The sequence below is a fragment of the Heteronotia binoei genome, chromosome 11 (assembly GCF_032191835.1).
Source record: "Heteronotia binoei isolate CCM8104 ecotype False Entrance Well chromosome 11, APGP_CSIRO_Hbin_v1, whole genome shotgun sequence".
NCBI lineage: Eukaryota > Metazoa > Chordata > Lepidosauria > Squamata > Gekkonidae > Heteronotia > Heteronotia binoei.
The window spans coordinates 24474765-24502516 of record NC_083233.1 but is presented as its reverse complement, the minus strand read 5'-3'; the positions used below and the strand labels follow the sequence as shown (position 1 = coordinate 24502516).

Genomic DNA, 27752 nt, shown 5'->3' with positions numbered 1-27752 from the left:
TCTTACCTCCTGTCCTATATTTCTTGTAGTAATTTTTTAAATCGCAAACTAAAACACATCCAGTTTATTAACCAGCAGCCTAGATTCATAATCCCACCAGTGGTTTCCCATTTCTGACACTCCCCCCTCTCCACTGTTCCCTCTAAACTGAGTTAGTGTGAGCTAGCTCACAGATTTTTAGCCTCTGGCTCACACATTTTTGTCTTAGCTCAGGAAAAATGGCCCCAGAGCAAACTAATTTATGCAGTAGCTCACAACTTTAATGCCAGTACCTCATGAAGCAGAATTTTTGCTCACAAGACTCCTCAGCTTAGAGCATTGCCCACCTCCCAGGTTACTGAATCTAATTTATTCAGAGATCAGGAGAAATATGAATGTTACAGTAACTAATTATATATATTTACAAATTAAAAACAGAAACTTGCAGTTTGGGCAAGATAAAGTACAAGCGAATGGCAACTGTGTGAAAAATAAGAACAGGTACATAAATCCGATGAAACATAGCTATGTTGTCAGTCAGGACGCTGCCTTGGATTCTTGCAGAAGCGGCCTAGAAAAGATAATTAAGCTAGTTGGGTATTGTTCCTTTTTATGAGCCATCTTTCCTTTCTCTGTGAGCAGTGACTCATGAAAACTCATATCCTGCTGCAAATTTTGTTAGTCTTGAAGGTGTTACTGGATTCTTGCTCTTTTCTACTTTCTTTTCATTGTTATTCCCACATTGTACAGCAGATTACAGAAAGTTTGCATCCTTGAGAAGATATTTCCATCCATCAGATTATAGGGAGAGATCCACGCATTTGAACATTGGACTGAAAGGAATTTGCTTCCGCCAAGGTGGGTTCCTAACCAACATCTGCTGTTGTAACTGTCCTGTCCTCTAGCATCTGGTGACTTCAGAAACAACCCAATTCTTACACAAAGGCAGAAAATGACATCTGTATGGTTTGATGGCTCGGGTTAGGTTCTGCTGTGGTGGAGGGGGACATGATGTATTCCCACAGTGTATCCATCCAGTGTCTGTACAGGAATTCAACAGACAGGCCCAAATGAAGAGTAACACACTCTCATGTGGACACTAGAGGCTGTTCAGGGGTCTTCGTTTGCTAAATCCAAAATGTTTCCCAGGAGGACTTGGAAGGTGGGGCGTTCCTCAGCTTTCTGGGGAAAAAATAATGCAAGAAAAACCTTCATAGGTGAATGCAAAACAAGCATTTAAATGCTGGACAAGTAACAATGACAGCATTTTTATACTGCTTTCAGTTGTCCAAAGTGTTTCACAAAAATTATCTTGCTATCATCTCTAAAACAACTTAAAAGGCAGGCGAAGTATTCTTTTTTTCTTTTTTTTTAATCCTCATATTCTTGATGGGGTGCTTACACTGAAAGATGGACTTGCCTGTGACCTAGCAAGTTTATGGCAGACAAGAATTGAACCTGGGCAGTCTCTTAGCCACCCCACAGCACCAGCTCTCATTTAAAGATAAGGGCTCCTTAAGCAGAATGTACTGGGATGTGCTTCTGCAGGCTGGGCCAGATTCCTACTGGGGGAGGGGCCCAGATTTTAACCTGGCACTTGTATCCCTGCATTGTTTCCCTAAAGAACAACAACAACAATAATAATAAATTTGTTCCCCAAAAACCGAACTGGTCTAATTTCATTTCGGATGTACTATCCTTTCTCAAAGGGACCGTCTTGTCATATATATTGGAGCAGTAGACCTGAAGTGCCAAAATTCCTGCAATGTCATAAAAAATACAAAATATACAAACAATATTTTCCATAGATGGGGTAACCCTTGAGGAAGGATAGTACATCTAAAACGAAATTGGACCGGTTCTGTTTTTCCATTGGACTCATCATAAACTATTACAAATTCTGGACAGTAGCTACGTTGTGCACGGGATGGTTTTGTAACTGCATTAGTGTCTTGTTTATTCAAGGTGTTTTGGTGAATGCAGTCTGTATTACACATTGTTACTATTTTGTAAAAGGAAAGAGTGTGTCTAAGTTTCTGTACCTTCTTGGTCCCGATCATTCCTGACTTCCTTTAGAAAGCACAGAGGGGGCTCTCAACAGCTTCCTGTCCAGATACAGATAGGTCCAGTGCTGGTGAACTTCACACATCCAAAAAATGTTGGGCCTTATAGCTCTAATTGCCTATGCGTTTGATATTCTAATTCAAGACCACCAATAAGCTTAATTTAAATATATAGAAGGCTCAGTTTAGTCAGTCTGAAGACTGGAATGGTATGTGTGTGTGTGGCGGGGGGGGGGGGGCTTTACCTCATGCCAGCAGCTATACATGATGCTGTAGACTCTCTCAGAAGCCAGCTGGGGGCGATAGAGACGTAGCCCTTTGGTCACATGTTCTGTTGTTTCGCTGTTGGTAAATCTCTCATAGGGCATCTTCCCCAAAGTATAAACTTCCCACATTAGAACACCTGTGAAATCAAAGAGAAGCAGTGGAATGGGACTTGAAAAAAAACACACCTTATTGGAGCAGGTTCTTCCTGGTCTGGATTGTACCCATGCTTATTTATTTACTTCATCTATACCCCAACTTTCTCCCCAATGGAGGCCTGAAGTGCCTTAAATTGTTCTTCTCTCCTCCATTTTATCCATGCAACAATCCTGTGAGGCAGGGGTATTCTGTAAGTGACCCTCAGACGTGCAGAAAGTGATCACAGTCATACTTCTGATTAATTATTTTATTGTGAAGCCAACAGGATGTATTAATCTATAACTCTAGGGACGGAAGCATTCACCAGGATCATTATTATATTTACAAGGGAAAATAAAAGATAGCAACAACCGACCCAGATTTTAAAAATTAGTAAATTGAAATGTTTCAGTTGGAGCATCCAATCTGCTTAGCCCAAGGGTTACCCTAAGATAGCCACATGGCAGGCTGGGCCAGATCAGGGCCGGATTAACAATTTGGCTAAGAAGGCACTGGCCCATGGGCCCCCACACCTTTAGGGGCCCCAGGACAGCTTCCCCCCCAGTTTCCCCCCTGCTTGCCGCCCTCCCAGCCTGCATACACAGCCAGCAACTGTGTTTTGCCTGGTGTAGCTGCTGCTGCTGGCACTGTCACCAAGTTTGCCTCTCTCTGCATCTCCCCCAAAGCTTTGTCAAAGGGGCTTTTGAGAAGATGGCTGCAGTGGAGGGTGTGGGCAGCAGGGTGGGCACTCCAACTCTGAGGTAATTTGCGAGCGGTCCCTCAATATTTCAACTGCCTAGGAGCCTCCACAGGGTTTAATCTGGTACTGGGACAGATCAGGGTCTACCCCAGTTACTCGAAGACCTCCAAAGTGGGGGGCAGACTCTCCCCTTTACAGACAGGTGACTCACCAAAAGCCCAGATATCCGATTTGCTGCTGAACTTGCTGTACAGAAGAACCTCTGGAGGGGACCAGCGGACTGGAAATTTGGACCCCATGGAGCTAATGTAGTCATCATCCAAGACATATCTGTAGACAGATTTGAGATGTGTTTGGTCACTTCGGCCTAGTTCTGTGAGGTGATAGAACCTGGGCCATGCTGGTCTACAGGGTGAGGCTCTCATGATGAAATTTAACTCCATATGAAAAAAGTTCCATGGCCACACAGAAAATTTGCACATCAAGGAAAATCTACTGTGGAATCCTTCGCATTGACACTTGTCCATGAAGGAAATTTTCTTTGTATGGTGGTGCATTCTATCGTGTGAACCCCAACCCATAGACCACGGTGCTGCAGCCCAGACACAGGTTCACCAGCTCAATAACACAGTTGCTTGTCTGTAGAGTTGTCCCTTTTGGCCTACTTCCTGACCCTGCATCAAATATAAAATGGGCAGAAACTCAGAGACAGGGATGGAGACAGCTTCACTGCGTGAATCTCTGTCCATCATCCAGCTGTTGAGACTACTGCTCGGGAAAAAAGGGGTAGACATTATCAAGGCAAAGCTTTGACTATTCAAAGTATGTTTTGCTTTATATCAGTTGGATCACAGAGAGAGCAGATGTGACATGACTCCCTGCAAATACTGCACAACCATTCAAGAAGAGAAGGGGTAATCTGGAAGAAACTGAAAGAAGAATGGTTAGAAAGGGAGGGGCAGTCACACCACAACGTTTGATATTATTTCCAGACAAGGTGTCTTTTAATCGAGTGGCTAAAGCAGGGCTCTTCAGCCTTTTCGAGACTGCCGATACCTTTGGAATCCTGACACTGCGGTGGGCGCAGGCACACAATGGCTGTTGCAGCTTACTTCCAGTCACACAGGGAAGATCCTTGTGCTGTGGTGATAGCTGCTGCCAAAGCAGTGTTTTTCAAACTTTGCACAGCCAATCAAATATCCAGTGGCCAGTCAGAAACCATGCTGGGCAAAAGACCCATCTGGCCTTACCCACATCCTAAAAACACTTGGTGGCAGAGCCAGATTAACAAGTAGGCACTAGCCTATGGGCCCCCACGCCTTTAGGGGCCCCAGGCTGGCTTCCCTCACCATTTCCCCACTGCTTGCAGCCCTCCCAACCTCCAGCAATTGAGCTGCTCTTTGTCCAATTTGCCTGGTGCGGCTGCTGCCGGTGTTGTCACCAAGTTTGCCTCTCTCTGCCTCTCCCCTGCAGCTTTGTCAAAGGGGTTTTTTAAGAAGGTGCCTGCAGCAGGGGCAGTGAGGTGGGCACTCAGACTCTGAGATAATTTGTGAGGGGGCAAGATTTCAGCTGCCTAGAGGCCTCCGCAGGGTTTAATCTGGCACTGCTTGGTGGGCATCAGGACAGGTGTTGGTAGACCCCATGGTACCCACAAGCACCAAGATGGAGATCCCTGGGCTAAGGCGATCACACTTTATTATACACCCATTACATCAGTTTCAACGAATTTTAATAACTTGATCATTCCATTTTTTGAAGGAACGGATAGCTAATCCTCTTTGATGGCCAGCTGATGCTTGATGAATGGGACTATGAGCTGGCCTGTTAATAGCTGGGTATCTTTCTTTTGGAATGAGATGCCCATCAGAACTTGGAAAGAGACATTCTTTTAGCTGAGGGACACAGAGGCAAAAAAAAACCTTTAGCAGTTTTTTAAGTGGGGTGTGTGGAGGGAGAGCTGAGAATTTCTAGCTGGAGGCAATGGGAAAAGTATAGACCAGGGGTCCCCAACCCCTGGGTCACAGACCGGTCCCAGTCCACAGCCTGTTAGTGACTGGGCCGTGGAGTGAGGCAGAGGCGCTGCACCACCCCTTTTGCCCACCTGAGACTGGGGCGGATGAAAGAGGCAGTGCAGCCTCACTTCAAAGCACCACCTGTTTCATCTGCCCAGGTCCCAAGTAACCTTCGCCTACCCCTCATTTAAAGACCCCCAACAGACACCCTGTGAGGTGGGTTGGGCTGAGAGGGCTCTTACAGCAGCTTCCCTTTCAAGGACAACTCCTATGAGAGTTATGGCTGATGCAAGGCCATTCCAGCAGGTGCAAGTGGAGGAGTGGGGAATCAAACCCAGTTCTCCCAGGTAAGAGTTCACACACTTAACCACTACACCAAACTGGCTCTCTAAAAAAAGAAAAAGCTGCAAATGCATGAAAACAAATGGCAGTAAACAGAGCAAGAGGGAAGCAAGATGGGTGAAATGATGGAGAGGAATTAAATGAAACCAGGGAGAGAATGAAAAGGCAACCAAAAAAAAAACCTCAGAGGGGGCGGGAAACAGAGTGACAGTTCAATCCTAAACACTCTGCTATACCCACTGAAGCTGATAGGCTTAAGAGGTTACGTATCTGCTTAGAATTGCATTTGTAAACAGCCCCGTTCCCTCCACACATGCGCATGCAAACTGACCTGGAGAGGCCAAAATCAGATACTTTGATGGTGCCTTGTTCATGCACCAAACAGTTGCGAGCTGCCTGTTGACAGGAAAAAAAAATATTGAGATGACACTTTCACAGCAGCAGTTTTATAGCCCTGTCCCCACCGCCTCCGGTCCCACACAACAGAAAAACACAGCAGCTCACGCAACTGATGGGCTCTTGTCTGCTTCTGCAGTACATCAACTGCTGGAGTCATGTCCCTTTTAGGAACAGCCATGTTAGGCATCCCGCCCCTTTGTGTCTCTATCATGTGGAATACTTGCAGATGAACTGAATGCCTCTTCTCTGATAAACTGGATGTCAGCTATCTCTGTTATTATGCATAATATCAGCATATATAATATCCGCCGGGTGTCACTGACAGGGCTTGAGTTCAAGAACCTCACTTTAGATCAATTAAACTTATAAAGGAGCTGGTTGGCAAGTGTGTGGGAGGCAGGCTCCAAGGATATAACAGGTTTTATCGGTTTTAATGCTGTGTGTGAATCCTTTATATCAAGGCTCAGCCCAGAACCTGCCATTGGCACCACAGCTTGGTACACAGAGAGCCAGTTTGGTGTAATGGTTAAGTATGCGGACTCTTTTCTGGGAGAACTGGGTTTGATTCCCCACTCCACTTAAAGCTGCTGGAATGGCCTTGGGTCAGCCATAGCTCCGGCAGAGGTTGTCCTTGAAAGGGCAGCTGCTGTGAGAGTCCTCTCAGCCCCACCCACCTCATAGGGTGTCTGTTGTGGGGGAGGAAGGTAAAGGAGATTGTGAGCCGCTTTGAGACTCTGAGATTCGGAGTGGAGGGCGGGATATAAATCCAATTTCTTCTCCTCCTTCTCCTCCTCAGAACTTGGGGGTATAACTCCTTCCAAATCCCTTGACACCTAGTTTTCTGTGCCTAGTCTTTGTTTTTGCAGGGTTCAGGATGCCAGCCTCCAGTTGAGATTTGGGGATCCCCTGGAATTACAGCTCATCTCCAGACCACAGAGAACAGTTCCCCTGGGGAAAATGGCTGTTTTGGAAGGTGACCTCCATGGCATTGTACCCTACTGAAGTCCCTGTCCTCCCAGGGATCCACCCCCAAATCTCCAGAAGTTTTCCACCCTGAACCTGGCTTCCCTACCTCCCCATCTCCCACTGGCAGCTCTAAGAAGCATTCACTCAGGGAAGTTCCCACTTGAGCCTGCTGCCTCATTGACCACACAGCCACGATTGTCCCAAGTGCTTGTGCCAAAGGCTTTACCAGGTCTCTGTGCAGGAACTGCTTGGATTCCAAGTACTCCATGGCTTCACAGACGTCCTTGCACATCTCTAGAAGTTCAGTGCTCTGCAAAGACCGGCGAGTGTCCCTCAGGTAGGTCAAGAGGCAGCCTAAGGCCAAGTACTCCGTCACAATCATGATGGGTCGTTCCTTGGTGCAGACCCCAAACAGCTGCACCAGCTTCTCATGAGAAAGGTTCCTGAGGAATACAAATGAGAATTTTATACTCTAAAAAGGTGACGAAACTGTAGACATTAAAATCCTGGCCTAGCAGTGCTGTCAATGCCCAAGTTGCTTGGCATTGTGTGTTGCCCAGATCAGGCCCTGGGCAACACACACGAGTCTCAGGCCTCATTTTGAGCAGGAGCTCACAGGAGCAGAGCTCCGGAACCTCTAAATTCTATTGTGCTCTTTCTTTCTTTCCTCTCCCCACCCCCGCCCCAAATACTTGCTTCTGGGCTCCATTGTTGAAACCCCCTGTGAGAATTTTGCTGAACTCTTAAGATCTGACCAACTTTCTGATATTTCCCACCACAAAAATGGGAACATAACTAAAACATATAAAGCAGACGGATGGAAATCTTCATCATGCTGCCATGGCCACATAGGAGAAAGTAATGTAAAAAGTACGATGGGAGTCAGGTTTTATTATGACAGTTATAATTCAAGAAGCATTTTAAGGCAGATGCTGAGCTGATATAATTTAGCACACCTTCTGGTGATGTGTGGCACATAAAAATGAGTTGGGCTAATGAGCTCCGGCACCTGTTTTTCTATGACATGACCCCTGGGTGTGCCATTGTTGGGGTTGGATCCAAGTGGGCAGCCGGTCTGAAGCAACAGAACAAAGTAGGAGTCAAGTTGAACCTTTAAGACCAACAAAGTTTTATTCAGAATGTAAGCTTTCGTGTGCTAGAAGCACACTTCATCAGACAATAGGATGAAATGGCCAACAGTCCTAAACATAGAGAAAGTGGGCAGTGAATAAGTACGCAAAATCAAGGAAATGTTTGTTAGCAGATTAAAAGAATAATAGTTTGGGGTCTGGTGATTGTTAGTTTATGTTAACCATTGCTGGGGTTGCTTACTCTTGCCGTAAGGGGCAGACCCCATGGGGGGGGAAAGAACCAGGTGCCACTCACATCATGACTTTGGCCTCATCGATGAACGCATCCTCCGACATGCAGCCTTCCTTGATCATCTTGATGGCCACGTTGTACTGGCCTTTCCACTTCCCGTGCTTCACCACTCCAAACTGCCCCACCCCCAGCTCCTTCAGGAAGGTCAGGTCCTTCGGCTCAATCTCCCATGCACCTAGAACCAACACAGGCACACCATTTGGGGGTTTGGGAGACCACATCAGGGGAAAGGGACAGCAATCTGGTGAGATCTGCCACATTATGTTTTGTCTTGCCCTCTGTATTTAGGTCCTAAGAATAAATTCCTGGCTAAGATTCTGGTTGATCTACAGTTTTTCTCAGATTCTGGAAACCTAGCTTTTATGCTTTCTGACATGGAACCTTCTGTCTCCAACAGACTGGCGCTTTTTGCCTCAGCAGTCAGGAAGATGAAAGCGAATAGTGCCTTTTAGTATGTTTCCAATTTAAATGTTGTTGCGGCATTGAGCTGAGGTTTTAGAACCTTAACTCTGTCTGTTTGTAGATAGGTTTTGAATGTTTTAATGTTTCAACTGTATTTTCATTGTGAAGGGCCAATGGTCAGGGACAATAAACTGGAACTGAACTGATCTAGCAAGTCTTCACACCTTCCTCTGGCCTGGGGTGAGTTCTGCCAATCCCATGCCCCACTGCAAGGAAGGAGGAGCGGGAGATGTACCCGAAACGAAGGGATTTCTGCTATTACCATATCCGAGTCCTGCTGTGGAAGGAGCCGTTTTTTGCTTGGATGAAACAGAATACTTCAGTCTGGAAATAAGTCCTGTTGTGTGCGAAAGCAAATGAAAGTACATTGGTCAGCTACTGAGCTTATTAGATATCCCAAGCAAAAATAATCCATGTCAAATTCAGTGCCCAGATAGCCAAACCTGTGACTAGTTTAAACAATGCACATTGAGAAAATGTGCATACTTAACTGCCCTCTTTTTTAAAAAAAGTACTGTATGTTGCAAGTTTCACAACTTCATGTAGTGTATTCAGGTTTTGCTGTCCATGGGGAGGGATAAAGAGCTACCATAGGGCACTGAAGCTCCCCCCACCCACCCCTGCCAGAAACAATCAGCTTTCTGGAGGTTTCTGCAGGTATTGCTTACACGCCAAAGTGTATTTGCACAGCCATAAGGGCTAGAAGCGTTTTTGTTTTGTTTTTTTAATGTAAGGTGAGGTTCTCAAGAAACAGCACCCAATATCTGGTGTGTCCACAGCACTGCAGCATACATGATACAATCCTGACGTTATGACCAAGGCCCTTTTTGTAGAAAAAGCCACGCAGGAACTCATTTTCATATTAGACCACACCCCCTGACATCACCATTGTTTCGCATGGCGCTTTTTATAGAAAAAGCCCAGCAGAAGCTCATTTGCATATTAGACCACACACACCCGGATGCCAAGCCAGCTGGAGCACCGTTCCTTTGCGTTTCTGCTCAAAACAAGCCCTGCGTATGACTATGACCCAATTGATACCTGCTCCGGAACCAAAGGTAATACTTTATCTAGGCAGTATCCCTCCAGGCCACAGGCAGGACTTTGTAGATTTCAGAATTGCCCCATGAAAATGTTCCATGCATATAGAAAAATGGCATGCCAGAGAGAGGGCAAGGCTGATTTTTTTTCTCCCTGCCATGCCAGATTTCTACATGCAAGAGGAGGGTTGCTTTTGATAGAGGGACCACTCATGCCTGCCCACCTTCGTCTTGAAGCGGAACAGCCCAGAAAAAGCCTTTATTATTTGAATCACTGATAATTCTTAAAACTCCCTGCACCCTCATAGGTTTCGGATTCAAGCCATCCTTGATCTCATGCTGAATGGTCAGCAACCCTTCATTCAGCCCCACTTTTCACTTTGCCACACCAGTTCCCTGTTTGTAGCTGACTGGCAGACTAGGCCAGGAGTAGCCAAACTTGCTTAATGTAAGAGCCACATAGAATAAACTGCAGATGTTTGAGAGCTGCAAGACATGAATGTCAGAAGGGAGGGAGGCAAACAGATGGGGGAGGAAGAAGTGAAAAGAAAGCAACTTTAAATGCATTCTCCAAGCCGCCGACAAGCTTGGTGTAGAAAAAGTGATTTAAAGTGACAATTGCCTTCTCCAAGCTGGCTGACGGGATGGTGGGAGCTTCAAGAGCCACACAATATGTGTGAAAGAGCCACATGTGGCTCCCGAGCTGCAGTTTGGCCACCCCTGGGCTAGGCCCTTTCATGTCAACCAGATTGCATCCCATTGTTGCCCTGAAAGAATTCCTGTCGCAGCTTGTGCTATAAATAACACAGAGCTGCTTACTTCCCCCTCCCTCTTTCCATTGCAGCATTCAGCAATCACCGTTGCCCCGAAACCTATTTTTCCTCACCAGCCGAGTTGTGTTGATGGTAGTTAATGAGTTCTGGAATGGTGCTGAAGAGATGCTTCTCTGCCAGAAAATACTGGTTCTGGGGTGTGGAGCACACGACGTAATGGCGGATCGTCCCCTGGGTTTCCCTGGCCAGTGAATTAAAGACTGGTGATAGAAGAGAGTACTAGGGAAGGCGAGAGTGCCCTGAGGGATGATGGCAGGCCTTCTGCATAAAGATCTGGCACGCCACATGCAGGGACAGTGGGAGGAGATTGCAGCAGACCAACTATCTTGGGTAGGTGACATATCTGAGAAAACAGGGGATGTCTCAAGAGCAAGTTTGGGGTAGTGGTTAAGTGTGCAGACTCTTATCTGGGAGAACCGGGTTTGGTTCCATACTCTTCCACTTGCAGCTGCTGGAATGGCCTTGGGTTGACCATAGTTCTCACAGGAGTTGTCCTTGAAAGGGCAGCTTCTGGGAGAGCTCTCTCAGCCCCACCCACCTCACAGGGTGTCTGTTGTTGGGGAAGAAGATAAAGGAGATTGTAAACCACTCTGAGACTCTCAGCTTCCTCACTAGACCTTTAATCCTGGTCCAGCCCTGTCCTCAAACTGATTGTCTACACTAGAATCATAGAACCATAAACTCATAGAGTTGGTTTCTGTGATTCCATGATTCAAGTGTAGAATGTCAGTTTGGGGACAGGGCTGAACCAGGATTAAAGGTCTAGTGTGTAGTTCACAAAGTAGAATTTTTGCTCCCAAGACTGCAAGCTACTGTGTGAATTAGTTTGCTCTGGGGCCATTTTTCCTAAGCTAAGACAAAAATCTGTGAGCTGGAGACTAAAAACGGTGAGCTAGCTCACACTAACTCAGCTTAGGACACCTGAGCTGCTCTGCAGGTTGGCATTTACTGAGGACTAGTGTGCTGCGGGGGTCTCATTTCCCCCTCAACAGGCCACACTTACCCCGATGACTTGGCAAAAACAGAGACGGTGTATTTTCCCATCTTGCGAATGGAATCCCGGACGATGAAGCCTCCATCTTTCCCCTGGAATGTAACAGCAGAGAACACCAAAAAACCCAGGTGCTATCAGGAGGTCCACCAATGGGGCCAGGACACTAGAAGCCCTCACACTATTGCCCCCCCCACCCCAAGCACCAAGAATACAGAGCAAATGTACTTAAAGGAAGTTCCTACCCCAGACAGACTGTTCCATCTGTAAGAACATAAGAGAAGCCATGTTGTATCAGGCCAATGGCCCATCCAGTCCAACAATCTGTGTCACACAGTGGCCAAAAAAACAGGTGCCATCAGGAGGTCCACCAGTGGGGCCAGGACACTAGAAGCCCTCCCACTGTGCACCCCCCCCCCAAAAAAAGCACCAAGAATTCAGAGCATCACTTGCCCCAGACAGAGAGTTCCAACAATACACTGTAGCTAATAGCCAGAGGTACGAATGAACACTCACCTCCTGCTTCAATAGCTGCTCTGCCTGCCTTCGGGTGATGTTTTTCAGATACCACCTGCAACAGGACATGATGCATGTCAAGGAGAAATCCCTATGAAAGAGACTGGGGAGAGGAGTCTAAGACATCCAAATCAAAAGGCTGTAGGGTTCCCAAGTCCAACTCAAGAAATATGGGGACTTTGGGGGTGGAGCCAGCAGCAAGGGTGTGATAAGCACGATTGAACTCCAAAGAGAGTTCTGGCCATCACATTTAAAGGGACCGCACGCTTTCTCTCCATTTGGAACCATGAAGGAAGGGGCACCTTCTTATGGGACTCATAGAATTGGACCCCCGGCCCAATCTTTTTGAAACTTGGGGGGTGTTTTGAGGAGACGCACCAGATGTGATGCTGAAAATTTGGTGCCTCTACCTCAAAACACAGCCTCTCCAGAGCTCCAGATACCCACAATCAATTCTCCATTATAACCTACGGGAATCAGTCTCCATAGAGTATAATGGAGTGCTCAGCAGACATTTCCCTCCCCACCCCCCGCTTTCTGATTCTCTGAGAACCCCTAATGCCGCTGTAAGAAACTGACTCACTGCGTGTAAATTACTTCTGAGCATTGGTTCCAGATCATGGAAGTATATTGATCAGAGGAAGTTTTGAATCGAAACACGAAATTTTACCTGGGAATCGTGTTATCAATAGTATTTCTCTTCAATATCTGAATCCATTCTTCAAATGATTATACAAAAAAATTCTTTAAATTCCTTCAACATTCATCCTGTTTTTTCACGGAGAGGTCTGCGTTTCAACATAGCTACATTTGAGTAGCGCGTCCCTGTGGACTCTTGTGTGACGGACTTTCCTACTTCATATAAGTTATCATTTGTTAGTTTGTTTCAATATCGCTTTTCTTATTTGCTTGTCAATAACTCTAAGTGCTCTGCTGAGAGTGTGGATTAGTTTCTAAAGTAAATTTGTTCTATAGTAATGATATGAGGTTGTAAATTTTCTTTAAGAGCTCTTCGTGAAAAAGTTTTTGAAGAACATGTTGTCTCTTTGTCTGTAACCCACCTGGGAATTGGCAACCCTAAGAGGCTGGAATTAAACGTTTAAATGAAGCCAAATGTTTACACCTACCAACTAGGGCAGAATTACATCTGTGTTTCCACAAACATGTTCCCAACAAGGCCCAAGAAGGGAAGAAAAGTGGGCCAGCTTTACCAAGGCTCAGAGACCTGGCCTATCCTGTGAGCAGGGCTGCAAACTTTGGGTTGAAGAATGTCCAGAGATTTTGGGGTACATATGGACATATGAAGCTGCCTTATACTGAATCAGTCCATCAAAGTCAGTATTGTCTACTGGCAGCAGCTCTCCAGGGTCGCAAGCTGAGGTATTTCATGCCTACTTGCCTAGACCCTTTTTACTTGGAGATGCTGGGGATTGAACCTGGGACCTTCTGCTTACCAAGCAGATGCTCTTTTACTGAGCCACCATCCCTCCCCTTCAGGTAGAGCCTGAAAATGGGAGGGAGGGATTTGGGGAGGAGCAGGACTTCAGTGGGGTAGAAGGTCATCTTCTCCAAATAATGCCTCCCACCCCCCTACCCTACGGGGATTCTGGTTTTAACAGCCTGTTTGAATGGGAAAAGGTAACTGAAAATGGCCTAAGCAGGGACACATTTGAAGGAGAGAACTGGCAAATAAGGAAAACATTATGTACCACTGATAATATGACTGAGCTCCCCGCTCCCCCAAAAGAACAAACAAACACATGATTGCTAATCCTGTGTAGTTCTGTCTTCAGAAGTGCAGTTTTGAGAACACTCACTCAAACATCTCCAGGGAATCTCTTGCTTCAGTGACATAGTTGCTGGGAATATAACCGTCTTCCCTGCCAAGTGGAGGGAAAAGACCATATAAGCCACTCTCCAAGGAACAGATGGAGAAGACAAGGTAAAAGTTGAGTTGACGGACAGATGGTAGAACACATGGCACATCTACACTACATATCAATATCACTATAATGGCTTCTCCCAAAGAATCCTGGGGATTGTAGTTTGTTTAGGATGCAAATCATGATGGACACCTATGTTAGTCTGTCTGTAGAGCCCCATGGCGCAGAGTGGTAAAGCTGCAGTACTGCAGTCGGAGCCCTCTGCTCACGACCTGAGTTCGATCCCAGCAAAAGCTGGTTCAGGTAGCCGGCTCCAGGTTGACTCAGCCTTCCATCCTTCCGAGGTTGGTAAAATGAGTACCCAGCTTGCTGGGGGGGGGGGGGAGTGTAGATGATTGGGGAAGGCAATCGCAAACCACCCTGTAAAAAGTCTGCCGTGAAAATGTTAGTCGGAAATGACTGGTGCTTGCTCAGGGGACTACCTTTACCTTTTTAGCAGTAGAAGAGCAGAGCTTTTTTTTAGCAGGAACGCAGTTCCGGCTGGCTTGGTGTCGGGGTGTGTGTGTGTGTGTGGTCTAGTATGCAAATGAGTTCCTGCTGGGCTTTTTCTACAAAAAAAAGCCCTGTGTGAAGCAATGGTGATGTCATGGCGTGTGACCTAAGATGCTAATGAGTTCCTGCTGGGCTTTTTCTACAAAAAAGGCCATGGAAAAGAACAACAGTCTATGCCCTGCTTAGTTGCTGAATGACCAGTTCTTATTTTGGGGGAGGGAATCAAAACAACTTCTGGTGTAAAGTCAAAGCCACTGTCATTTGCAAAATCTCATCAATACAATTTTTGCAGCTGTCTTTCCCAAATACTGTCAGAAGACACAATTCTCCATTTGGAATGCTGTATATTTTAAACTGCAGCTGCAAAAGATGTTAGTAAAAAAAAATTGCATTTAACAATTTTGTTTTCAATGTATTTGGAATGAACTTGAAAAAAACAATTCCTACTTGATTAACTGAACTTGTTTAAACTGTTTTGTAAGATACTTGTTAATGAATTGTTGTTTTTATTGTTAATTTTTTTTGTAATTTCATCATCGCCATAAAAAAGGAGAGCGGTTTTGCCTACAAAGTTGAAAAGCAATACTCAGTTTCCTCACTCCCAAATTCCTAAATACTAATGATTAAGTAGTGATAAGAATGACCTGACTAGCAAACAAACCATCCAATCAAGAAACAAAAAGGAAATTGTAGAGAAAAGTAGAACCTTATGTGAGCAAGACTTTTAGTCCAACTAGACATGACTTAGCAACCTAACAGTCCAACCTAGCCTGATCCTGTAAAGCTTGGAAGTTATACAGGGTTGACTGCAGGACTTGAATGGAAAACCATGAAAGAAGCCCAGGATTGCTACACGGAGGCAGGCAGCAGCAAACCACCTCTACTCATCTCTTGCCTTGAAAACCCCATGGTCCTGGGGTCACCATCAGTTGCTTGGAACTTGGCAACACACTATATTATTATTATTATTAGACATTACTTCGATCAGTCTTTTAGAGGAAAATTACAGCCTCCTGGGGCCAATTCGGATCGTGGCCACACAGTAAATAGAGAGAAGGTATGACCTTCTGCACCTGAACAATTTCACTAGTTAAAACCACCCCTGCTCTTTGAAAGTCATTTCCATGAACAAAATCTTCTGCAAAACCATACGGAGTGCAGAAGGGTTACATTCCTTCTCCCTTTCCCACAGGGCCTAATCCACATTGGTCCCAATGCGGCTGTAAGCTGTGCTTTAAAAGATGCTGGGGAAGCATCTTGCCATGGATCTCTTAGCATATGGTCCATTTTTACCTCACTTCTGAGGGGACAGTAGGACCTTGTGGTTGTGAAGACAGGCACTGCTGGTTTTTTACAGGGAATGTGTGTGTGTGTGTAAAGTGCCGTCATGTCACAGCTGACTTAGAGAGACCATGGGGTTTTCCAGGCAAGAGGCTAACAGAGGTAGTTTGCCATTGCCTGCCTCTGTGTCATGATCCTGGTAATCCCTTGGTAATCTCCCATCCAAGTACTAACCTGCTTAGCTTCTGAGATCTGGTAAGATAAGGCAAGTCTGGGCCTACAGCACTACATTAAGCGCTGCTTGTAACCCCAGGGACTTTTCACATTACCATTCTAAACCAGATGTTATTCGCTGTTGAACTGGTTTTGAGTAATGCAATACAGGGATGAGGGTTTCATACAGCGAATTTCCTTCCCTTAATGAGCTGTCCCTGAAATGCCACGGATGTGAGGGCGATCTGGCTGTGCTATCAGTCACCCCATTGATCACAAGGGTTGATTTGGCTAGCTATGGTCATTTCAAACAGTGCTGATTTTCCCCGCACTTTTGTCCTGCTCAGTTGTCCTCAAACCTTTTTTCTTAACGTTCTAAGTTGAGCGCTATAGCACTAAACCAATATAGCACTTCAGTGCTGTAGAGGCACCATAGAGATGCACTGACTCCACGGACTCCATCTCAATAGTGCCTCTATAATGCTGAAGCGCTATATTGGCTTAGCGCTACAACACTCAACTTAGGTCGTCGAAAGAAAAAAGTCCAAGGAAGATTGTGCGGTGAAAAAGGGCAGGGGGGAAAGCGGCATTGTAGGAAGCACTAGGGACATTTTAAACAGCACACCACAGCGATTCAAAAGCGAAACAAAGAGGCGGAATATGGAAGAAAGCTGTTTCCTTCAAAAGTGGCTCAACCATGCTTTGCTAACCATGCACAAGCAGGTTTGTATGAACAGGAAAATAAATTTCACTAGCACCCGGTTACTAAAACGAACCTGTCTAAAATGACACAAAAAATCTATTAGCAATCAGTTCCTAAAACAGAATGCAAAGGCAATTTGAAAAGGGCTACCGTTTCAGCTTTCCTCGCAGCAGAATGTGGAAAAGGAATGACGGAGCAGCACAACGGGGCTTCTCCGCGCTGGGTTCTTACCCATTCTGGCTCTGGGCTCTCCACCATAAGTCGTTGCTCTCCTCCAATATGATGTACTCTTCTCCCTTCTTCAGCTGCAAGTCCTGCTCATTCATTGGGGCATAGTCATAGAGCGCCACAACCTTCTTCATCTTGGATGGGGGGTTGGCGGTCGGCTCGGGGGGCAATGGCTTGCTCATTATCTTTGGGAAGATCCAAGAGAGCAGCAAAGATTGGGGGAGGCTCCCTCTCTTTGCAGCTTCCCCCTCCTAGTCAGACCCCATTGCAAGAGATTTACCTGTTCCTCCTCTGGAGTGGGCGGTAGAGGCTTCTCTACTTTTTGGTGTGAACGAACATTTCTGAAACCTTCAGTAAAAGGAAAACAGAGCACATTAATCCTGGTGCATTCATAAGAGATGTTTAAAATGCTTTCAGCTTCTTTTGTGCACATTTCTGCATTACTGTCATGGAACACAGCACACACCAGAGGAAATATAACAATTGAGAGCTGGTGAAGTGTAGCAATTAGAGTGTTGGACTAGGACAGGGGTAGCCAAACTTGTTTAACAAAAGAACCACATAGAATAAATGTCAGATGTTTGAAAGTTGAAGACATGAACATCAAATGCTAGAGAGCCACAAGATGGATGGAAGGAAGGAAGGAAGGAAGGAAGGAAGGAAGGAAGGAAGGAAGGAAGGAAGGAAGGAAGGAAGGAAGGAAGGAAGGAAGGAAGGAAGGAAGGAAGGAAGGAAGGAAAGAAAATAGATGGTGGAGGGAGTAGGGAAGGAGAGGTGGAAAGAAAGCAACTTTAACTTTAAATGCATTCTCTAAGCCACTGGCTGGCTTGGCTTAGAGAAGTGATTTAAAGAGAGAAATGCCTTCTCCAAGCCAGCCAACAAGATGGTGGGGACTTTGAGAGCCACACAATATATGTGAAAGAGCCACATATGGCTCCCAAGTCACAGTTTGGCCACCCCCGGACTAGGATCTGGCAGCCCCAGATTCGAATCCCAACTCTGCTGTGGAAGCTCATGGGGTAGCCTTGGGCCAGACACACTCTCAGCCTAACCTACCTTACAGGATTGTTGTGAGGATAAAATGGAGGGGAGGAGAATGATGTAAGCCATTTTGGTTCCCCAATGGGAAGAGAAACGGTATAAAAGCAGCAAATAAATAATAATGATGATGATACTTATTTACTCTTCATTCATTAACTGCTCTCCATATAAAGCATTCTGTGGCTGTCAGTTTTGGATGCCTGCCAGCATTAGGGAGGAGGGATAAAGAGAAACCAAGGGGGTCTCTTACTTCCAGTTCGGCTCTCCACAATTTGGCAGCCCATGGCCAGTTTGGCTGTCTGGGAGCAGCAGAGGTACAGGCCGTCAGTCCAGAAGCAAGGGTGGTATTTCTGCACCAGGTTGCTGTTGTAGCGGATCGCTGCAGAGAGCGGAGCAAAAAGTAGTGTTCTATACAGCACTGGATTTGAATCATCTCCCACACATGTCTGCGACTGAGTCTCCAGCACAGAACTCACAATAGAAATCTGATTGTGTGGATCCAGGTAGCAGCAGGGTGGGGACACGTTTCACTAGACTCACCTTTCTTCAGCTGTTGAACCCACCGGGTTCGTAAATCCTCTGTTGGCGAGAAGACATAGAGGGGTCCTTCATCATACAACACCTAAGAGGCATGCAGACAAGAAGAAAGATGCTTCTTGTGCGTTGTACATGGACTATTTAGCCTGTGCAATGCCAGGCTTGTTTGTTCTTTTTGTTCTTCCCATCCAAACAGCCAGCCTTGTTCTTTGATCACATTTGGATTTCCAAAATATGAATGGTGGAAATGGATGCAGTTTTTTTTTTTAATGCGTGTGCTTCAGAAAAGGGGATAGTAATGACCTCCAAGGTCAAATACCTTTAAACAACAGGCATGATTCTTTGGTGCAATGGCAGGTAATGTCTCTTGGAATCTTATTAGATAAGTGCCATATTATGGTTTTTATGTGTCAGGTCTAGGGAACAACGCCTGCAAGGAAAGGGATTTTTAAAATCTACTGGGCCAAGTTTGGCTCAGGATGACACTGTGTACGTGGTGTGTGGGTGTGGGGGGGAAACAGGAACCCCTCCTCTCTCACACTATCCTCCTGAGCCAAACTGTACCCAGAAACTTTTAAAATTCCTTTCCCTGCTGCTGCTGTGTGACTACAGGGAAACGTGGACCCAACTTGCCAAAATCTGTACTGTGCGGTTTGGCCCTAAGATAAGTCCTGGCCCTTAACGTAATGACTGCTTCAAATCATTCAGTTTGCAAGCGAATTGACTACAAAATGATTCAGATCCACATTTTGGGTCCAAACTGCAAGGGTCCTAGGCATGCTTCTGTTGAGCAGAAAGTGTATTTGGGAGCTGAAACAGGCCTTCTCTGGAGACGCTTAATCAGTTCCCGATAAAAGAATGTTTAAATAGAAACAGAACTGGGGTTACCACAGAGTAGGGTGAAATGGGGGGCTTCAAGAAGTGGATTCAGGGAGCCATTTAGGGCCACAACCAAAGAATCACACCCTCTTCTTGCCCTAAAGGCCCAGACATCGGTGACAAAAGCGTTGACAGCGAGGACAGCTCACCTGGAAAGGGTAGGGGAACCGCTCTATGATGGAGATCTGTTCTGTCTCATTTAAATCCTCTCCTTTTCGCTGTGTGCAAAAGAGATGGAAGATTAGTGCACTGGACTATGGTCCCCATCACACTGGTTGTTGGAACTGAAGGCCTTTGTGCTGTCTAAGCCTCAGCCTTCAGAGAAGGACTATAAGAGAGTCAGAGAGAGAGAGAGAGAGATAGGCTAGAACACTGAGCATCCTTTCCTTCACTCCTCTGATATTATTCCTTTGATGTGTAGATTGCTGCTTTTAGGGAAATTTCCATCTAATCTCACAACTTCTCTCCACACTATACGAGCCTTCTCCATCTTGCCAGCAGGAGAGTGGGACACACCTCTTATCTCTTGTTATTGAGAGCCAGCTTGGTGTAGTGGTTAAGTGTGTGGACTCTTATCTGGGAGAACCGGGTTTGATTCTCCCCCCTCCACTTGCACCTGCTAGCATGGCCTTGGGTCAGCCGTGGCTCTGGCAGGTGTCTCTGCTGTGAGAGCCCTCTCTAGCCCCACCCACCTCACAGGGTGTCTGTTGTGGGGGAGGAAGGTAAAGGAGATTGTGAGCCGCTCTGAGACTCTTCGGAGTGGAGGGTGGGATATAAATCCAATATCATCATCTTCTTCTTCTTCCATCTGTCTTAGAGAGTTTGATGAGATTAGAAACTTATCTCCATTCTACCCTGTCTAGAATGAAGTTCCTTAAATAAAAAGACTCAGTTTACAAAGATGGGCTCTGCATGTTTATTTTTGGACCGCACACGCCAACCAGATTATGAGTTATGCACTTTCAGCACTCTGCAAAACCCAAATGATCCACCACTGGTACTGAGAGCTAAAAGAAAGTGGAGATTCTAACTTCCTTCCCCAGAATGAACATGCCTAGAATACCACTGGGATGCAGGGCAGAAGTCAGAGAAGGCAATTCTTAAAAGCTCACAGTTTCCATATAATCTCTGGGGTAAATTCTGTGGGCATAACTCTACCTGGTAGATCCAAGTCCACAGGGGCCTGATGTCAAATACGACTGTGAGGAGAGGGGGCTTAAACCTCCCCCCATCCCCGTGCTATTTTCTCAACCTGGAACAGTCCCATTGGGGAAATCTGCCGTATTGGAGAATCTCTATGTACATGTAAGTCTCCCCAGTGGGGCAAATAGTGGAAGGTGTGAGATACTGAAGGGAAATGTTGGCTAATAGGCAGGGAGTTATGGAACTCCGCACCTTCCCATGCACATAGTGAGAAAATCTGCATTGACTACAAAATGTTTGGAGAGATCCCAGTGAAGCAAGCTCAGGCAACATCAGGGCAAACCCAGAAAATCCATGGAAACTGACAGAAGGAGAATGATTGGAAGACACCAGGGCTTTTTTTGTAGCAGGAACTCCTTTGCATATTAGGCCACACACCCCTGATGTACCCAATTCTCCAAGAGCTTACAGGGCTCTTCTTACAGGGCTTTCTGTGAGCTCCAGGAGGATTGGCTACATCAGGGGTGTGTGGCCTAATATGCAAAGGAGTTCCTGCTACAAAAAAAAGATCTGGAGAATACTATGCTGCAGATACTCCAAAAAAAACCCTGCTTCAGTTGGTGAGCTAAGTTGGAAACAACACCCATGTGGAAGCAGCCGTTCTTCTGTGCCTCAAGACCACTATTCTTTCCCAGCTATAACTGGGGAACTGTGCAGCAAAGAATGGCCTAAAGAACTGGATGCATCTACTTAAGCGGGACTCCCTGGTGTGGCTGTCTGTAATAAAGATACATGTTAAAACGTCTCACTGGGACCCGCCGTTCTGGGGGAGGGTTGTTCTCTGGAATCACGGTCTCCACACAGGTGATTTTCTCAATGTCCACCGACCCCTTCTTACTTCCTCGTCGCTGCATGAGAGAGAGAAGTAGGAAAATGTTAGGTCCTCTGATCCGATGCTCCTTGGGCAACCCAGATCGCATCTCCTTCCCTTCTGCATTAAAAGACAAACTGGGCCAGTTGAATGGGGCTTAAGTGACCAATCTGGATGCAAATCTGCATTCGCATCTGCAGTGCACCCAGCAGCCTTCTGCACATGCAGAAAGAGCAGGACATCCAAGTGCCCTGATAGCAGATCCTACCCAAGCGACCACTAAAAGGCAGGCCACAAACCAACGCTTACCACTTCCAGGTTTCGCATGGTTGTAATTGTAGGTATGAACTCAAAAGGGAATAGAAAAAAACCTCAGTGAAAAATCTTGGACTTTGTTGTCTGCCCTAAGTGGCCACTAGGTTTTACCCCTTGCAATCGAAGCTTTTTCCAATGCAGAGACACAATGGTGGCAAAAACACTCTTAATTCCTCTTTACCCTGTAGTTGTTAATGGCATGGAAGCCTTGCTGGAAAAAGGAAGGATCAGCCCTACATCTGCTTGCGTCTCCTAATCCTGACAATTTACATATGGGCTGCAGCAATTCCTAGGCACTTGATCCCTTATCCTGTCCCATCCTGGGACAAGCGGCTTGGGCTAGATCAGGCCTGCCCAGCCTGTGCCCCAACAAACCAAAGGTAGGCTATGTACAATATATTGTGGCCTACCAGATGTTTGGTGCCTCCTTCTTTTAGCAGTTGGTGGGTGCACAAGCTGGAATATCTTGTTCCTGACAGACCACTGTATGTGACTGGTAGACTGTTTAGCGGGGGGTGGGGGTGGTTCCACAGTTGTGCACTTTTAGGCTAAGCAGTCCATGGGGATCCCTTCCAATGTTCATGGTTCCCTTCCTTAATATCCCTCTGGAGATTCTCCAGGGGGGGTTCCCTTTTGAGGCTTTCAACCATAGACTCTCATGAATTTGGGTCATCCCTTCATTTTGTTCTCTCTCCTCCAGGACTCACCCCGCGCTCGAAGTCATACTCATAGTAGGAGAGTTTGCTCTCCGTCAGCACAAAGAGGCGCTTCTTGAAGTTGAGAGGGGAAGTCTTTTTCTTTTGCTGAGAGCGTTTCAGAAAGATGCCCTCCAGGATCACGGTTGACATGGCTCCCTCCACCACCTTCTCTTCTGCGCTGTATTTGCTGGACTGCCGCTGCCAACAAAAGGAGACTTAAAAGGGTACAAACTTGCTTTTCAGAGTTTAAGGTTGCTAAATTTTGTGGCCACCTCAAAAATATTATACTTGCCCATAGGGATGGCTTTGGCTGGATTTTTATTAGGAACATAGTGCAGTATTAACAGTACCATTCTAAGCAGAGTTACATCCTTCAATGGAGGTAGAAAAAATTCCTTAGGGTAGCACATTTCCTGTGGAATCCCACTTGCAACTCTGCTTGCAACTGATTGAGAACAAGGGCTGGATGAGCCCTGCAAAAGTTTAAGTCCAGAAGCAATTAGAGTGACCTATATTCTAGGCCAGGGGTGGCCAATAGGGTTGCCAAGTTCCTCTGCCGCTGCGGCGGGGGACTCATCTTACGTGCAACAACACGATGATGTCACCTGAAGTGACAACATTGCACTGGGCATGCTCTAGGATTCGTGGTAAAAACTCTATGGTACCCTAGAGTTTTACCATGAATCCTAGAGCATCCTGATGTGATGTCACTTCCACGTGACATCATCGCACAGGGCATGTCGTGATGACGGGGCCCTTCAGGGGTGAGGATCCCCCCCGGCAGCCTGCTCCGTGTTGGTGGGTTGGGGCCCCCGAAACTGGGGGATCCCCCACCCCCCGGTGGGAGTTTGGCAGCCCTAGTGACCAAACTTACTTAGAGTAAAAGCCGTATAGAATGTCAGAGGAGGAGAAGCCTGCCTATTTCCCACTCCTCCCCTGCTTCATACACAGCAGAAATAGTTGCCTACCCATGGGTCAGCACTCAGAGGCTGACTGAGGTCCCAATGCTAGCCATGCTTACTTTTTTTTTTTATAATTTAAATTTTATTTTAAAAGTTTCAATAAATTACAACAAATAACACACCCCCGTACGGGGTCCAGACCAAATCCATATGATTACCGTCACATCTGATCATATTAGTTAGCCATGCTTACTTGAGGGTAAGCTTACATTAAGTTCCTCCTTGATCTCTGGAAGCTGCACAATGTGTGCGAAAGAGCCGCATGTGGCTCCCCAGCTGCAGTTTGACCACCCCTGTTCTAGGCTCTAGCAGGGAGTTCTTATCTCAGAAACCAATTTCTTGTTCTGTTTGGGTTTCCTATGCATTTGAATGTGACTTGCACAAGAGAACTGTCTGGCAGATTGTAGATTGTCTCTTTCTAAGCGCACCTTTCCAGCTGCTAATTTAGTACCTGTTTTGACATCACTGTGCACAGCTGGAAATGCTGGCAGCATCAGATATACAGGCAGTTTCCAGGATGCAGGCAGTATACAATATCCTGGACTGAGCATATACTGAATTGGTGCCAGAGACACAGGACTCAAATTCAACACAATGAAAAATCTTAGCATTCATTTAAGGGGGTGGGGAGAGAAGTGTTCATTCTTTGAGATCCATGATTGATGAGATCTCAGAAGCTTGTGAGATTTTTGGTGCCATGTGGCACTGTCCTTTCCTCCACTCCCACCACTAACATAAACGGATTGGATTAGGAAAATCAAACAAATTAAATAAAATCTTGCTTTCTAGGGTTCTCAGGTCTGACTCAAGAAATGTCTAGGAACTTTGGGGGTGGAGCCGAGGGCAAGAGTGGGACAAGCACAATTGAACTCTGAAGGGAGTTCTGATCATCACATTTAAAGGGGCAGTATGCCTTTTAAACACCTTGCCTTCATTTGGAATAATGAAGGATAGGGGCACTTTCTTTTGGAGCTAATAGAATTGGGTTCCCTGGTCCAATCTTTTTGAAATTTGGAGGGGGTGGGGTTGAGGAGAGGCACTGGATGCTATGCTGAAAATTTGTTGCCTCTACCTCAAAAAACAGCGCCCCCCCATACCCACAGATCAATTCTCCATTATACCCTATGGGAATACCATGGGGTATAATGGAGTGCCAAGCAGACATTCCCCTCCCTCTGCTTTCAGATAACCTTGAAGCGAGGGGAGGGCCTCCAAACTGGGGAGTCTCCTGCCCTCAGCTGGGGACTGGCAACCCTATTGCTTTTCTTGGAGAAGAATTTGGACTTTCCAAGCATTATTCACATCATCTTCAACGCTTCCCAGACTTGTTTATAACACCTCTGGTTTTCATTGTGAGGACTGCCACCCAAACTCTCCCCAGCCTTTGTTAAATGAGTGATCAAGTTCCATCGCAGGTTTTGTTCACTTACCTTGAAATTACCTGTTCTGTTTTAAATTACGGAAGAACAGCCTAGACCGCCCTCCCCCCACCGGTGGGGCTTCGAATGAAGTTTCCCTTTGTTCCACCCTCACCCTCACCCTCACCCTACCCTGACCCAACCCTCAAATCCAATGGAAACAAACCATATGGCTTGTCAAATAGCCTAGTCCTTGGTTTTTACTATGCATATCATGCTAATTCCTCAGATCTGTACGCATTCCTTCTCTCAAGCAGTTCAGGATATTACATGGCTCCTACATTATACCAACCCTGTAAGGTTAGGGTTATGCTTTCCTTCCCCTCAATAAACAGGCTGGCCAACTTTGACCTCAATGGTGTATAATGCCTTAAAGTCCACCCTCCAAAGCAGCCATTTCTCCACAGGAACTTGTCTCTGTTGCCTGGAAAGCAGTTCTAATTTTGGAAGATCTCCAGGTCCACCTGGAGGCTCAGTCAACTAGCTCCGTTGGCTTGGTTTACTGATCTCCCTAGGGATTACAGTCCATCTGGAGGCTTGCAGCTCGATCAATAAATGGGGCTGAACTTGCAGCTGCATACCAACAACATTTTGTCTGGGTCCTCAAAGCATCTGGTGCCCCAGAACGATGTCCCTCTGCTTCCTCTCCCGCCCCATGGCATCCTTGAATGCCAAGAAGGTAAAGATATGCTATATGCACTGTTCCCTCTAAGCAAGGGGTGTCAAACATGTGGTCAGGGGGCCAAATCAGGCCCCCGGAGGGCTCCTATCAGGCCTCCGAGCAACTGGCTGTCATCTGCTTCCTTCTCTCTTGCTTCCTTCTGCATAACAACTTGCTTTGCTAGACTTGCTCAATCGCACAGGAGCTACAGAGCAAAGCCTCTGTTTTCTCCATAGGCTGAGGTTCCAGAGCTTCCTTTGCCCAGTTCCCCGGATCCCATGGGAGAGATACAAAGAAAGCACCTTGAAGACCAACAAGTGCTAATGGTTTAAGCATGTTTTATTTTTAAAGTTTTTTAAAAATCTTTAATTGTGTTTGTTTGTGTCCTTTATAAAGTTTATATCTCTGCTACCTGGCATTACATTTTATGATACACATGGTCTGGCCCTACAAGGTCTCATTTATGTCAAATCCGGCCCTCATAACAAATGAGTTTGACATCCCTGCTCTACACTGTGTGCCTGAATGGTGGCTCATGAACACAGAAAGCCCCATTTGGCAGCGATCTGGAGCCACGCAGAGTCTTGTACTGTCCACTGCCCATTTTAAGAGCACATCAGTTCTATTCTGCTCAGGATGTGAACTACTCCACTCAGTAAAGGGGGGGGGGAGGGAATGAGAGGGAACATCATACAGAAGAGCTCCACCAGCCAGTGAAACTACAGCTTGTATGTTACATAGAGCCTTAACGTTCATGCGTGCTTGATTTAGGCATATGCCCTTTGAGGACAAGATGCTATACCCAATACGCCCTCTAAGCTGCAGAGTCTTATGAGCAAAAATTTTACTTCATTAACTATTGGCATTAAAGTTGTGAGCTACTGCATAAATTGGTTTGATCTGGGGCCATTTTTCCTGAGCTGAGACAAAAATGTGTGAGCTGGAGGCTAAAAGGAGCTAGCTCACACTAACTCAGTTTAGAGGGAACACTGCTCACACCCACACTCCCGCAATTCAGAGACTTAACTTCCAGAAACATGAGTTCAACCAGACCCAAAGGGCAGAAATTCACATTTTCCAAAAGCATTTCTCTCTCCAAAATGGGGGCAAAGACTTAGCAGGGACAGGTCCCAGAAAACAGGACTGTCTTTGGTAAAAAGGGACAAGTTGGACCCTCTATGATGGATTTCAGCAGAGTGCATTCTTGCAAAAAAAAAAAATTGTTATGACTCTCAGTACCCTTTGCTACGTTGAAAAGATTATGGAGCACTTATCTCAGAAGATGCACTGTTGACCAGCACCCCCGAAAACACTGGTGCCACCAGCAACCACTTGAATTGCTTGTGCATTTGGGCTGGCCACGGTTTTGAGCAAGTTGTACTCAAGAAAGGATCTCAGATGCTGGGAAACGGCAGCACCTTATCTCTTTAGTTTTTGAGATAGCTCTTAATCACTGCAGGACATGAGATAAGATGGCCTTCACCTAAAGACTGTGCACCGTCACTACACTGATTAAAATCAGGCACAATACTGATTAAAATCCACAAGGTCAGGAAAAGAAAAAGAAAACCCTCATTAAGGCTCACCAGCAATTCCAACGCAATATGTAAGCTTTGGAGTTACACAGAACGCTTCCTTCAGAAACCCTTTCTGAAAGTTTGGGCATTTTTAAGCAAGTTGCAGCATTTTAACTTTGTTGACAAACTCAGTCTTGGATGGCTGGGAGGAAGTTCATGCTGATTTAATTATATCAAAGCTGTGCCATGCAGTAAGCCTCAACTTCTGCCATTTGGGGAAGGCATGAAGAAACAGCAGATCTGCTTTTTAAAAATATAAAGGCTGGCTATTAGACATGGCTGCATCTTTTGTGCATGGTTCATTTTTAACAATGTACCCAACTACACACGCCTGACAGTGTGAGGCTTTGATACCCCTAAGGAGTTGCAGGAGTTGCCCATACTTACTGTGTACTCTCTCACCTGTTGGCCACCTTGGAGAAAGCATTTGTCTCTTTAAATCACTTCTCCAAGCCAAGCCAGTCAGCAGCTTGGAGAATGAATTTAATATTAAAGTTGCTTTCTTTCCACTTCCCTCCCCCCATCTATTTGCCTTCCTTCCTTACAGCTCTCAAACATCTGACATTCATGTCTTGCAGCTCTCAAACATCAAATGGTGCACTACACGAATATTTCTTAAAACAGACCTAGATTCATGCACAAGCTAAGCAAATTGCAGTCTAGGGTCCCAGATTATGAGGAGGCCTCTAAATACAAAAACAA

The 27752-nt window shown here is 45.9% G+C and overlaps 1 protein-coding gene across 2 annotated transcripts; it reads right to left on the bottom strand.

Annotated features, from left to right (window-relative positions):
- Positions 1–380: 380 nt before the first annotated feature.
- Positions 381–22624, bottom strand: BTK (Bruton tyrosine kinase). 2 transcript variants are annotated; one of them, XM_060249895.1, is made up of 18 exons: positions 22442–22624; positions 21358–21456; positions 19555–19623; positions 18530–18611; positions 18240–18368; positions 17229–17296; positions 16952–17133; positions 13906–13968; positions 12089–12143; positions 11585–11667; positions 10635–10762; positions 8971–9045; positions 8250–8421; positions 7090–7306; positions 5830–5894; positions 3356–3474; positions 2288–2445; positions 381–1161 (listed from the first exon to the last, which is right to left on the bottom strand). In XM_060249895.1, the coding sequence occupies exons 1-18, from the start codon at positions 22580–22582 to the stop codon at positions 1090–1092; spliced, it is 1977 nt and encodes a 658-aa protein (XP_060105878.1). In that variant the 5' UTR covers positions 22583–22624; the 3' UTR covers positions 381–1089. The 2 variants fall into 2 exon arrangements, with proteins under 2 accessions (XP_060105878.1, XP_060105879.1); XM_060249896.1 differs by lacking the exon at positions 19555–19623 and having other exon boundaries at positions 1011–1161.
- Positions 22625–27752: the final 5128 nt, after the last annotated feature.